At 43.9% G+C, this 13813-nt stretch overlaps 1 protein-coding gene across 1 annotated transcript in view; it reads left to right on the top strand.

Annotated features, from left to right (window-relative positions):
* The window catches only part of CEP170B (centrosomal protein 170B), a 325448-nt gene that overhangs the window by 209884 nt on the left and 101751 nt on the right, over positions 1 to 13813 (top strand). The window contains exons 12-13 of the mRNA XM_053697256.1: positions 191 to 1900; positions 3076 to 3313. Of these exons, the coding sequence (XP_053553231.1) occupies positions 191 to 1900; positions 3076 to 3313 (1948 nt within the window). The remainder of the gene's footprint in view (positions 1 to 190; positions 1901 to 3075; positions 3314 to 13813) is intronic.

The raw sequence follows: 13813 nt of genomic DNA, 5'->3' as shown, positions 1-13813 counted from the left end.
ATCGTGGACTTTCACCACCATGAAATAAATTAATTTATCAGGTAAGCATAAATTATGTTTTTGTGGATTCAATCTAGGTTTTTTACCAATACAGATTGTAAGTATAGTGCACATTTCATGTCTTGCTCTATTAAGTGCACATTTGTTTAGTTCATACAAATTTTAAATCGTAACTGACCTTGTCTTCCAGAAGGTCACGTAGAATTCCCCAGTGAGATGGACCCTTCTTTGCCGAGAACAAGACGTATACTTCCTCAACTCCCACCCAGCGACAGATCTGACGGTAATACTCCAACTATTTTAGTGTGTCAAGAGTCATTTTCAGAAGTGACTCAAAGACGGATTCCAGATCACCAAGATGTCTCTTCAGGACCTGTCAGTTTGCTCTTCATACAGGAAGACCTGGATCCTGACAGCTTAAGTGATACCAGCAAGTCGGATGATGGGAATCTGTCAGAAAGAAAATCTTCACAATTATCTAAAAATGAGTGGAAGAAAGAGACAGCAGACAGCCAAGAACCACATGATCCAAAGTCTCCAAAGGGTACAGCAGATCAAAAGGCAACTGGTTTCTATGTTACAAATAATAACGATTTGGGGAATCTTCCACAAACCAACTCTGTATTGCCCAGTGCCGATCTGCACAAAGAGTACAAAAGTCATGAGCCCTATATAAAGTCAAAAAATAACTATCACTCTTCCTCAGAGCCCACAATGGTTGGAAGGACCGTTAATCAGACATCACAGGTGCCCCTTGTTAAGAAAGAGAACAGCTCTGTCAGAGATCCGATTTCATTTATCAGACAAGAAAGTTTTACCAAAGAAAAGTCCAGCAGTAACATTCTACCAAACAAGCTTCCAAATATCTCAACTCATCCATTGCTCAAGGACTTACCTGTAACAAAGGTAAACCATGACTACAGTCAGGAGACACGTCTGATCCTTAAAGAGACAGAAACAGCGCTAGCTGCCTTAGAAGCAAAACTCTTTTCACAGTCTCATTTAGAAAATGTTTCTTCCCTCAGAGATGATTCATTGTCTGGAGAGTCTGATGTTGACACAGCAAGCACAGTCAGCCTTGTTAGTGACAAAAATGTCTCAAGTCATTCACAGAAGGGCAGAGCCGCAAATCATCCGAAGGAAAAATCATCATCCACAACATCTATACAAGACCAATACGGCCAATCTAGTGCCCGAGATAGACTTTCTGAAAAACGCAGGACCGGTTCTAGTGATGGCGGACACAGAGATGCAACAAAGAGGTTTCAAATGAAGCGTAGTACTGGAGCACGTGGCTCATTAGACTTCACAGATGAAGAGAGGTGTACTAGTCTTCCTTGTGTGCCGGTTGGAGAAACTGTTTCTTCTGATTATGAACATTCCTCTTCAAGGCCTCTTTCTAGGAGGAAACCTTTTACCCAGTCAACTAAAGAGGATGGTAGTAGAAGTTTGTCTAATGTACAGAAAGTGCAGCAAGCTTTGACCCGTTCAAACAGTTTATCCACTCCTAGACCTACTAGAGCTTCCAAACTACGCCGGGCTCGTCTGGGAGAAGCTTCTGATAATGAATGTGCAGATACAGAAAGGTCAACCATAAGTCCAGAAACCTCTTCGGCTAATTCATCTTCTGCTAAAAGTTCTGGAGATGCTAAAAAGCTGTCCCGCCTTGACATCCTTGCTATGCCTAGAAAAAGAACTGGCTCCTTTACTGTTCCTAGCGATTCTGAAACGTCATCTACACGGACAGGTTTTTCGGGACGTAGTGTAGACCAGAGTTATACAGGTCGAAAGCCGGCAATGTCTGAGGTTAAACAACCTGTTAAGAAACCTGTTGCTTCTACTACCAAGCAGCCTTTCAGCAGGGCACGTTCTGGAAGTGTCAAGTATTCCTCCTCATCAGGTAAGTCCTGTTTTATTGCATAGCTGCTCTGTTCAAGTTTCCGTTATAATTTCTCATTTTACAGTTACATTTTCCCTTCATTTTACATGTAAAAGGCCTCTGTCATTTTTTGCACTAATCCTTTTTTACTTGCAAATTGTACAGTTATATGGACACAGTGTGAGTACAATATTTCCTTTCACTGGTTCTGCCCTATGTTCATTGTGACAATAATTGAAAGAGACAAGTTATTCTTTATAGTTGACCAAGTGGAATGTTTTGGCTAAACTCTCAGCACTAATGAGTGAGTTAAAAAACAAACAAAAAGCAGATTTCATATGAATTGGTTTCCTATCTTCATTATGGTGTCATACTAACACATTACCTCCATTAACACTCGTATAGTTGATCTGTTAAATTGTTTGTCTATAAGATTCTTAAAGGGACTTTGTATATTAACTTCTGTCTGTATTTGCGGATAAGACAATCCACCCCCCCCCCCCCAAGTTCAACAAGAAATATGTTTAATGGAAACATCCATTAAAAATAAATCCTATTTTAGATAGAACAAAGAAAAATCTACATTGTCCCTTTAATACATGGGAGTGTATTTTTCATTACACATGCATTTATATTTCTTTTGTTATTTTGCCCAGAGCAGTCATCAGCCTTAATTGTCATCTTCTAAATCTTAAATTTATGATACTGCTTAACCCCTTAGTTCCCAAAGACAGTGGTTACATACAGCATTGCGCTCTTTGGAAACTGAGGGGGGCTGGTTACTTTTATACAAACCTAGTGTCACATAGCCAAATCTGACAATACAATGAGGTAACACAGCAAAAGAAATATCTCCTTTATCTCTGGAAATGCCTTATTCAGACCTGTTTTAAAGTCTGTAGTCTCTGTTTTCTTGTTTTCTCTGATCATGATTTAAATTGTCTGTCTTTTCTTTCTTTCCTTTTTTTTAAGGCATTCTGTGTTACTAATAAAATCTTTGCAATTTATCTTCTTACATCTCAAGCATATTTTTTTTTAAACTGCAGATTTGTCAGTTAAAGTATATAAAATAATCTAAATTCACACCGTTTTATTAAGACACAGAATACCTATAGTCCTCTAGTGACTGGGATATAATTAGGGTCTTACTAATCTGTCTCTTTCTCTATAAAACTAATTCATTCAACCAATTCAAGCATCAAGACGAAGAAATCAGGGTTCAGATTATGTTTCTACATCAGAGGAGGAGTATGGCTCTAATCACAGTACCCCTAAACACAAACGCTCCCATACCTCAACAGCCACCCAGACTCCGAGGACCCAGGGTGCATCGCACAGGCAGAAGCACAACGGGCATCAGGACGAAGATGAAGGTGATACAGAAGCTTATAACAACTTTATGGCCCAATCTGCAGAGATAGCAGAAATAGCCAGGTAGGTTCCTACATTTAAATTCAGTTATTTGTCTTCTTGCAGAAATGGTCCCGGTAAGGAAAATACTCTTCTCTTGTTTTAGCGTTTCATTAGGTTTTCATAGTGCAGTTGTGTGCTTGATTGTCTGTTATAAGCATCCTGGGATATTTATGTAAACCATAAAATCATGATTATGAAAATATATACTGTGACAGCTATTTGGAGACTTGAGAGAATTATTGCCGGTTTGGGGACACACAAAGTAAGGTTCACTACCTTTTTAACTCTACAGATTTATACGAATAGACCTGACAAACACCACTGTTCCTAACCTCTTAGATGTGCATTATGACCCTGTGTTATGTATATCTATTCCACTTTTTGTCCTTCTAATCCAGATCCTTGGTCCACACTGTGGTCTCCTTCACCATTACTGCCTTGTGTCCTCGTATGTCTGTGGTGATGGCACAGGGCCTTAAAGGAAGTCACAAGGGGGTGGAGACTCCCTGCTGAGCATATGAGACGAGCCTGGGGAGGGCTCTATATCTCAGTTTTCAGGCCACTTACAGGGACAATCGGGGAGTCTACCCTTTCAAATGAGGGGTTGCATGACCCTGTAAGAGGCAGGTGTGGGCATTCATACCCCTGTCATTATTTTGGTGATTGGCATAAAAATGGCACCTACCTAATATATTTACTGTTTGGGGGCAGTGGTCCTAGAGCAGCCATACCCCTAAAGACATCATACAAGATTCATACACGCAATAGCCATCATTTCTTTCATACTGGTGGTGAGAGTCCATGATCCATTACTCCTGGCAATTACTATTCCCTACCACTAGGAGAAGGCAAAGATTCCCAAGAGCTCTATAAAACCCATCTCACCTCACAGGTCTTGTCTTGGTATTCACTGGAGGAAGGGGAATAATGAAGATGTGCATTTGATTTGTCAGAGAGAGGGGGCTTTCAGTCTATGTTGATGCCTGAGTGTTTGTCAGAGGGATGTATATGTGGTAGGGTTTGTGACTTTCATCTCATGGGAAATTTTGTCACAAACCTCACATAGTGGTCCTTGTCTTTTGCCTCCTATTATGGACTTACAATATTCCCAGTACTGGTTTGGCTATATTCTTTACTAGTAAATAAGTGTCTCTTGGTAAGTATCATATTTTTATTCATGACATGTAGCCTAGTTTGATGACGTTTATAATATATATATATATATTATATTATTTTTTACTGTGTGTCGGTCTTTGGCTCTGCGCACGTTGGTATAGCACACTTGAGCCCTCGGGATTGCACATGTCTGTTTTTCACGCATTTAGAGGCATTATTTTTTTCCGTGCTTTGGCTTTCTAGTCAACGCGTGTCTGGTTAGCACATATATTCTCTAGTATGCGCATTAGGTTTTTAGCTTGCTAATCTTCCTGTTAACAGCTTAGTTTTCGCGTGCATCCTCCTATTCTGCTGAGCGATATCCAGGCTTCGGGTCTGGAGTCTACTTGTCTAAACTTTGTTTCAACGTAGCGCTCCTTAATCCTGTAAATGTTGTCATGCTTTTTTTTGGGGGGTGGGTAAGTTGTTTTTTTTCCATTCCTCAAGAGCTTCTTTTAAGGCAATATAATTTGCATGCTATAATGGAGCCTTCTGATTCTGTCCATACATCTACGTTAGAAGCTAGGCCCTCTTAACACTTTTTCCTACCAATGTTAAGTGTGTATATTGTTAAAAAGCTGAAGTATCTCCTCCAGCTTATTTATGTGACTCATGTTTAAAAAAGGTTTAAAGGATACTACACCCACATTTTTTCTTTCGTGATTCAGATAGAGCATGCAGTTTTAAGCAACTTTCTAATTTACTCTTATTATTAATTTTTCTTCCTTCTCTTGCTATCTTTTTTGAAAAAGCAAGAATAAAAGGTTATGCGCCGGCCCATTTTTGGTTCAGCACCTGTGTACAGCTTGCTGATTGGTTTGCTACATTTAGCCACCAATCAGCAAGCGCTACTCAGGTGGTGAAATTAAAAAATGGTCCGGCACTTAAGCTTACATTCCTGCTTTTCTTCCTAATGGGAAAGAGTCCACAGCCGCATTCATTACTTGTGGGAAATAAGAACCTGGCCACCAGGAGGAGGTAAAGACACACCAGCCAAAGGCTCAAATACTCCTCCCACTTCCCCTATCCCCCAGTCATTCTTTGCCTTTTGTCCCACGAGGTAGGCAGAGAAGTGTCCGAAGTTTAACGTTTAACAAAAATAATAAAAAAAATAAACAATTTTATTTTTTTCTCAAGAAAAGTGTGTCTCTTATGGAGGGTATCACTCTTAGCAATGGGATGGGAATTTTAAGTAGTCCTGTTAGTCTCTCAGTGGGGGCCTGGGCAAATGTTAGAATCCGGAGATGCAGTGGGAGTTCTCTCTGCGACACCATCCCGACTCGTATTAACAGCTCCTCTAGCACTTGCCATTGCCGAACCTTCGCCATGAAGGGCCGTGTTCCTTTTCCACGGCGTAGATTCCAGTAAGATCATTTAATTTTATCAATATGAATGTTATGTTATGTGACAGACAGGTGTGGGTCTCAGTGAGGCTCCACTGTACAGATCTGGGAATCATGGGATAATTCCTTCCTTAGGGGGGTTTTTGTGAACAGGGAGGGGTTCTTTAATCATGTTTCTTATGTGATCACTCTGCTTTGTGTAGTGGGTATTGGCTCTGGGGCTGAGACATCTTGAAATTCAGGAGAATCTCTTGATGGATTTGGTGGGGCTTAATTGCCGTCCATTTCTGGCACGCTTTTTTGAACTGTATGGTTCACCTTTATGACCGGGCGTTGTTACGCTGGGTTTTACGCTTCCGCATTCCTGACCGTGTGGCGACGAAGACAGTCTTTTTCGTTTTGGATCTGGTCATAGGAGGTGGTGAGTGCCCCAGCCATTGGGGGTGTCAGGTGCCGTTCGTTTTTTTATAGTGTCCTATTTTTCTCTTTGGTTTTAGCCATGGAGGATTCTAAAGCTGAGACTGTGTTGTTGTTTCTGATTCCGATTCTTCCTCTTGTGAGGAAAGTGCTTCGGCCCCACTGACGCAGGTCTATCAGTCCTGTCTCTTGTGCCTCCTTAGAGCGCCTGGTTCCTCGGGCTCGGGGAACCTGGGGCCTACTGAGCCATCAGCCTCAGGGGACTCTGTCCCTCATTCGGCGGATTCCCAACAGCACCCTTACACTTCATTTGCGGGTAACCCTAATGTTGATTTTTCCCTCCGCTCAGGGTGGTTTGTTTCCCCTGGAGATGGCAGGTCAGTTTTGCTTCAATGTCTTAATTGCGCTGGTTCGCCTGCTGGACCCAGAGGTTTCTGTGCGGTTATGTTCCTGCCCAACTATCCCGGGTGTTCAGGCTTCGGGTGTGTCTATGCAGTTTCCCCCGGGGGTGAATATTCCTCCATGTTGCACCTTTCGTTATTGGATCGCGCGGCTGTGCATCTTACTCTGACGTCTTTTCGACATATTGGGGGATCCTCTCCTTCATTAGTTGGGGAATGTGCAGTCCTCGAATGGTGCTTCAAGCTAGACTAAGTGGATTATCGTCTGTCGGTTGCTCATGTTATTTCCCAGATTTTTTATTTTGGCGGATGCCTTTGGGCTGCCTAATTTTCTTTCATCCGGTTAGAATATTTATTTTTCCTTCGGGAATTTCAGGGATGGACTTTTATTGCTTCCATGGAAGTTGTTCAAGGACTTAGGCCTGGAGTTTTGGGTGCACCTTGTTAAGTTGTCAGTGATGCATGTTGCGCCCGGCGGGACCTTGAGTGTTTTTTTTTTTGTTATATTGTTTGTTTTAACAAACTACACTATACATCTACATCGCGGACTTTCGGGTCCGCATACCGGGAGAAATTGGGTGCCAGTCTATTCCCTGGCTTGTGTTGGGGGTTTTCCACCGCATCGCTTCTGCCTCTCCTGATGGGGGGGGGGGGGCCTTCTCTGCTAGGTTGGTTTTGGGCCTTGGTCTTAGATTTTGCTGCCCCTTTGGGGAGTTTAGGCTCTTCTTGTATCTGGACCTCGTTTTGTTCCGCTTTTAACGGATCCCTTCGTGGATTGGCACTTGATTGGTTTGTGAGAGCTAACGGGTTTCTGCCTGCATTCTCTGTGATACGGCAGCTGTGCTGTTGGGTGGCTAGCCTGTGGCTTGCCATGCGGGGGGCTGGTTTGCCTCTCCACTGTTGCTGGAGGTCTCTTGGTTCTGTTTTTTTCCAGAATTCTATTCCACCCTCTTTGGGTCAGGGGCCAACGTGGGACCCTAGTTTCTTAATGTCGCAGAGTTTGACTCTGTGTTGAGGGTTCTATCACCTTGAGATCGGTTCTGGGTTTTTCGCAGGCCTTTTTCTCTGAGTTTTCTAGAATTCCTGTGTTTTTCGGGTTACTTCCTATGGTGAGGAGTGTTGGACTGGAATTTTGGTCGGGGTATGGCTCAGGTCTTGTTCGACTTGGGGTTTCAGTTCGTGGAGGACTCTCTGTGACGGCCTCCTCCTTCAGGTCTCTTGCAGATCTGGGAATAGCTCCATTTATACCTGTACCGTTTTTTCTCTCCAGTATTCGGGTTGCGCCTGGAAGGGGTTCTTCATTTTCTCTCTTTTAGAGAGTCTGGTGCCTTCTTCTGGATGTTCGGGGCCTTTGTTTCTACGAGGGAATGTGTTCTGGACTTCCTTTGCAGTCTATTGGGCTCTGACCTTGAATCAGCTTTCCTGTGGAGTGCCTTGGTTTGGGTCACTTTGTCCTCATAGCTTACACAATAGCATCGTTTGTGGGGCCCCGAGATTGCTCCTGGGGTAGTCTATGCTCCTTTTGGGGGCTGGCTCTTTTTTGGTCATTTTGACTTTTGGGTCGAGTGTTGTGTCAGGTGGGCAAGGTTCCCTTGTCCTCAGTCTTCCCTTGGGGGAGTTTTGTATCTCTGTGGGTGTTTTCCTAGTTAGTCCCTGGTTCAGGGATGGAGATACCCTTGGGAATTGACTTCTGGGTTCGGGGTTCCTCTGATTCTGGTGGGATTCTTCCCGTGTTTCTGGTCACATTCTTTCGATGTTGCTGGTTGTTTTTCTTCTCTCTCGATCAAGGGGGAGTGGGACTTTGTCCCTGGCCTCTATTTTCTTTTAGATGCTTTGGGTCCCTGTTAAGGTGCTCTCGGGGGGGGGGGGGGGTTTGGATCCTCTGAATTTTCCCTCCATGGATTGGTGTTTTGCCTAGGAACTTAGTTTTGCTGATTCCTTTTATCCCGGGCTGGTTGGGAGGCACCTCGGCCTCTTCTACGGTTTGAGGCAAACTCCTTGTTTCCCTCCAGCTGGGGAGCTGGACAAGGGTTTTTTTCCTTTTTGTTCTGTGACTTGCACTATGGCGTACTACTTAGCCGTCCATGTGATTTTTCAAGTTTCTTGAGATATATTTCGTTCTCTTTTTTTGGTCTCCGCCCTAGTCGCGTTTGGCTGATGATGCCCTTTTTTCTGGTTATCTGGTGAGGTTCTTGAGTCTTGCGAGCTAGCTTGATCTGTCTTTTGGAAGACAGAGTTCTTGTTAGTTATCCCTCTACCTTACTTCTTTTGGGGAGTTTGTTGGTCGGGGGCCCCTTTATGGGGGCGTGTCTGGGATCTGCCTTTGGGCGATAGTGTGCTTCGAGTCCTGTTGGCTCGGTTGTGTTGCGTGTGGTTTTTAGCCAGGCTTGGGACTGTCGTTGTGTCCTTGGGGCCATTTTTCTTCATGGTTTTTGTTACCGATCTTTGGATGAAGCAGGGCTTTTTTCTTTATGGGATGTGGTTTAGTTCTGGTGCTCTCAGATTGGGCCGCCTCTTACCCTCCTGTTCTTGGTATTCAGTGTCCTCTTTGGCTTGGGTATAATTTTCCGACAAGTAATGAGTGCGGCTGTGGACTCTCTCCCATTAGGAAGAAAAACATAAATTATGCTTACCTGATAATTTCATTTTCTTCCATGGGAAAGAGTCCACAGCCCCCCGCCTGTTTTTTTTTTTTAGGTGTTTTCGTGCAGAGTCTTCTGGCACCCTTTTACCTTGAAATTTCTTCCACTGTTCCTTGTTCCTTGGCAGAATGACTGGGGGATAGGGGAAGTGGGAGTATTTAAGCCTTTGGATGGGGTGTCTTTACCTCTTCCTGGTGGCCAGGTTCTTATTTCCCACAAGTAATGAATGCGGCTGTGGACTCTTTCCCACGGAAGAAAATGAAATGATCAGATAAGCATAATTTGTTTTTCAAATAAAGATAACATGAGAGTAAAGAAAAATTGATAATAGGAGTAAATTAGAAAGTTGCTTAAAATGGCATGCTGTATCTGACTCATGAAAGAAAAAAATTGGGTTTAGTATCCCTTTAATGCATTGTAACCAACCTAATGCTGCTTCTATGGGCATTACTGCTCCTTCTTATTTTTCCTTACAGAGGCGCTCTTCTGATTTTTCTCCAAGTGTGAACGAGCTCATCAAATTCACCGTTTCGGAGATGCTGGCAGCTCTCCACCTTAAAGTAACTGTAAAAGATCAGTTCAGAATTTACCTTCTACTAGTGCTTTACCTTCTGAGGCTAGAGATAATCCTGTTGTGTCTTCAGAAGGAGAAGGTTCTTCTGGTGTTGAACCTGATTCATCCTCTTTAAAAAGAGAACAAATATGTTCAACTTTAAGAGGTTTTGCTTAATTTAGAGGTTAAGGGTTCTGAGGATAAGCCTTTTAATCATTTAGATTTAGTCTATACGACTTTAGCTAAAACCCAGAGGTTTTTCCTATTCCATATGCTGTTTCTGTAATATTGTTTAGGAAATGGTCTAATCCACATAATTCTTTTAATCTTTCTGCAAGGTTTAAGATATTTATACCCCTTACCTACCTCTAATATTGATCTGTGGGAGACTGTGTTTAAAGTTGAGGGGCCGTTTCTACTTTGGCTAAGCGTTCTACTATTTCTTTGAAAGACTACTTCTTTTAAGGACCCTTTAGATAGGAAGTTAGAATGCTTTCAAAGAAGGGCCTTTCTGCAAGCAGGTTATTTGTTTAGGCCTGTTATCTCTATTGCTGATGTAGCTTCTGCTTATTACTGGTTAACTAGTCTTTCAGAGCGGTTTTCTAACTTAGTGAAGATTGTTTGAACCTCTTAAGATGATACAGTGGGGCATATGTATCAAGCTCCGAATGGAGCTTGATGCCCCGTGTTTCTGGCGAGCCTGCAGGCTCACCAGAAACATCAGTTATGAAGCAGCTGTCACAAAGACCGCTGCTCCATAACCTGTCCGCCTGCTCTGAGCAGGCGGAGAGACATCGCCACAATACAACCCGACCGAGTACAATCGGGTTGATTGACACCCTCCTGCTGGCGGCCCATTGGCCGCAAGTCTGCAGGGGGTGGCGTTGCACCAGCAGCTCTCGTGAGCTGCTGGTGCAATGCTGAATACGGCAAGCGTATTGCTCGCCGTATTCAGCGAGGTCTGGCGGACCTGATCCACAGTTTAGGATCAGGTCCGCCAGACCTTGATAACTATAGGCCAGTGTCTAAATCCAGACTTTTTTATCTTTCTTTTCAGAGAAAGAAATTGTTTAGTTCTGATTTGGATTATATAATTTCTACAGTTATTGGAGGTTTCTTTCTTCCTCTTGTCAAAACAAGGAACAGAAAGTTGATTCCTCTTAGAAGCAAAGCACCTCTGGCACAGTCTGGAGGCCTAGAGCACATTGGAACAGATCTAAGCAAGCCAAAATGTCCACTCCTACCTCCAAGTCTGCATGATGGTGTGGCCCCCGAGCCAGAGGCTCTGGTAGAGGAGGCAGGTTAGGTCTTTTTCTTCATAAATGGAAAGAGGCCACGGCTGCATTCATTACTTTTGGGAAATAAGAACCTGGCCACCAGGAGGAGGCAAAGACACCCCAGCCAAAGTCCCAAATACTCCTCCCACTTCCCTCATTCCCCAGTCATTCTTTGCCTTTCGTCTCTTATAGAGGGTAGTACTCTTCGACATGGGACGGGACTTTTAAGTAATCCTGACAATCTTCCAGTGAGCGCTTGGATGAAAGTTAGAGTCCAGAGATGCAGGAAAAGTCTTTCTGCAAAACCACCCTGACTCATTTTAACAACTCCACAAGCAATCAGCGTTGTCTAACTTCGCTCCGCTGCCTGCTTTCTTCTCTTAAGTCCATGGCGGAGGCGAGGCTTCTATACATTGCACTTGAAGGGCCGTGTTCCTGTTCCACGGCGTAGATTCCGGTAAGATCTTTTCATTTTACTTCTTCATGATTGTACTGTAACTCATTTGTTCCTGCGAATTCACATGAAAAATACAGGGTCTCAGTGTGACAAGGGTTAATATCTCCTGAGGGGGATTATTGAACAGGGGTGTTTAATCATGTTTATGTGATTCAGTCTGCTTATGTGTAGTGTTAACTGGGCTTGTGGCTTTTTGGAACATAACAGCCTTTTGAAGTGACGCGACCTTATGGTTGGGCACGCTTTTTTTGGACTGTACGGTTCACCTTATGATCGAGCTTGTTTACGTTCTGGTCTCCCATTTTTGCATTCCTGACTGTGTGGCGACGGAAAATTCTAGTGTGTTGGTGTCTGGTTCATAGGAGGTGGTGAGTGCCCCAGCCATTCTGGGTGTCAGGTGCCGTTTAAATTATTTTATATATATAGTTAATTTTTTGGTATCCTTTATCCAGTTATGGAGGATGCTGAAGTTGAGATTGTTCAACTTTCTAATTCAAATTCTTCGTCCTGTGATGAATGCGAATTGGCCTCATTGACTCAGTCAGTTATGTTCTTTAGGCCGTCCTAGAGCGCCTTGTTCCTCAGGCTCGGGGATTCAAGGGACTGCTGAGCCATCCACCTCCCTCCTACTACTACTACACTTGTGTGTAACCCAGGTTATATTTTTCCTCCTCGGAGGGTGGATTGTTCTCCCCTGAGGTTGTGGTACATTTTCACTTTAAATACTTTTGGCTCTTGCTCGTCTACAAAGTCCAGATGTTTATTTGTGATTGTGTTCGTGCCCGATTGCCCCAGGTCTCTCGACCTCAGGAGGGCATGTGCTGTTCCCTGCGGATATAACTGTTCCAGAGTGTTGTTCCTTTCGCTACAGACTGGCTCGCCTTCGTGTTCTACTCGGACACATTTTTGAGCTATTTGGGGACCCTATCCTTCTAGGCTATGGGACTCATCAGTCTCCTCCTTCGAATGACTCACCTAGTTAGACATGGAGGGATGACATAATCTCCTTTAAGTCTTGTTATCGAGATCCTTCTCAGTTTTGTTGGAGGAACAGGGTTTCCATTAGGCTGGTCCTGCGGATCTTTCTGTTCTTCCTCGGGTTGCCTGGTATTTTATTTTATCCGGTTAGGATGAATTTTATTTTCCTATTCATACTACGTTTCCTGCGGGAACTTTCTCTGGGATTGATACTCGCTGTTTGCTTCTACGGAAGTTGTTCGGAACACGTTAGTCTCATGTTTGTCTGTTTTTTTCTTCCTCCCTCTCTGAGGGCAGATTTAGCCGGTTTGGCAGTTATGAGCCTGGTTGCAGGCTGGTCCTGCTTGGGTTCAGATCTTCTGCCTCACGGCTTATTCAGACATGTGGTGCCTATTATACCTTGCTGGTCAGGTTGGGGTGCCGAGTACTCTCAATATTATTTATGTTTCTTGTTATTTGTTTTACAAGTTTCAACTAACCATTCTCAAGAGGACTTGCGGGTCCGTGCAGCTCTCGGAATTGTTTCAGTCCTTAAATAGCCATCTCTCTGGTGACTGGGCCAGTGAATTTTGCTGCGTCACTTTGTTGTTTCCGATACCCTCGGAACCTAGAGTATTCCTTCCCACATGGTGGGAAGGTTAGAGGGTTTAGCGCCTCTTTTCAGCTGGTTGGGGCGGTGTTGCTTTAGGAGGCTCTGGGAATTATCCTTTTGGTACTTGTTCCTTTAGTGGTTCTCTTCTTCATTGAGACCTTCTTGGACTCTGTCCGTTTCTCCTTGTGGATTGGGTCTCCTTCGGGGGACTTGGATTCCCTTCAGGAGTTGGTTGTTCCTTTTTCAGGACATAAGACCGCAAGGTCTTTTTGAGCTCCGTTTAGGGGTCCTTCCCTGGTGTTGGGAATGCTCTGCATCTCCTTCTTGGGAAAGAAGAGGTCTTAATGGTTTTCCACTCATATGGTTCAGGTGTTGCCATCCAGATTGCATCCAAACCCATGTTTTACTGTCCTCTGACTTCGAATCTGAGGTGATGTGGAGGCTTGCTTTTGCTCTGTTCTGCTGACTTGCCCTCTCTGCTCCCCTTGTGTCTGGAGCGCGGGGCTAGCTGGACCGCTAGCTCAGCATTCTAAGGCTTTGTGGCGACTTTGTACTCTAGCAAGCCGAGGGTTGCTAGTTCGAGCCAGGGACTTCCGGGGTACTTGGGCTTAGCCCTTGTTCTGGCTGTTATGTTTTACAACTTGACCAGATTTATTGAGAGCCGGGGCTTGTCTTGTACCGGACGATATTGTTCCCTTGGGACAGC

The sequence above is a fragment of the Bombina bombina genome, chromosome 1 (assembly GCF_027579735.1).
Source record: "Bombina bombina isolate aBomBom1 chromosome 1, aBomBom1.pri, whole genome shotgun sequence".
NCBI classification, from domain to species: Eukaryota; Metazoa; Chordata; class Amphibia; order Anura; family Bombinatoridae; genus Bombina; species Bombina bombina.
Note: the sequence above shows the minus strand (reverse complement) of the source record. Positions and strands in the feature narration are given on the sequence as shown.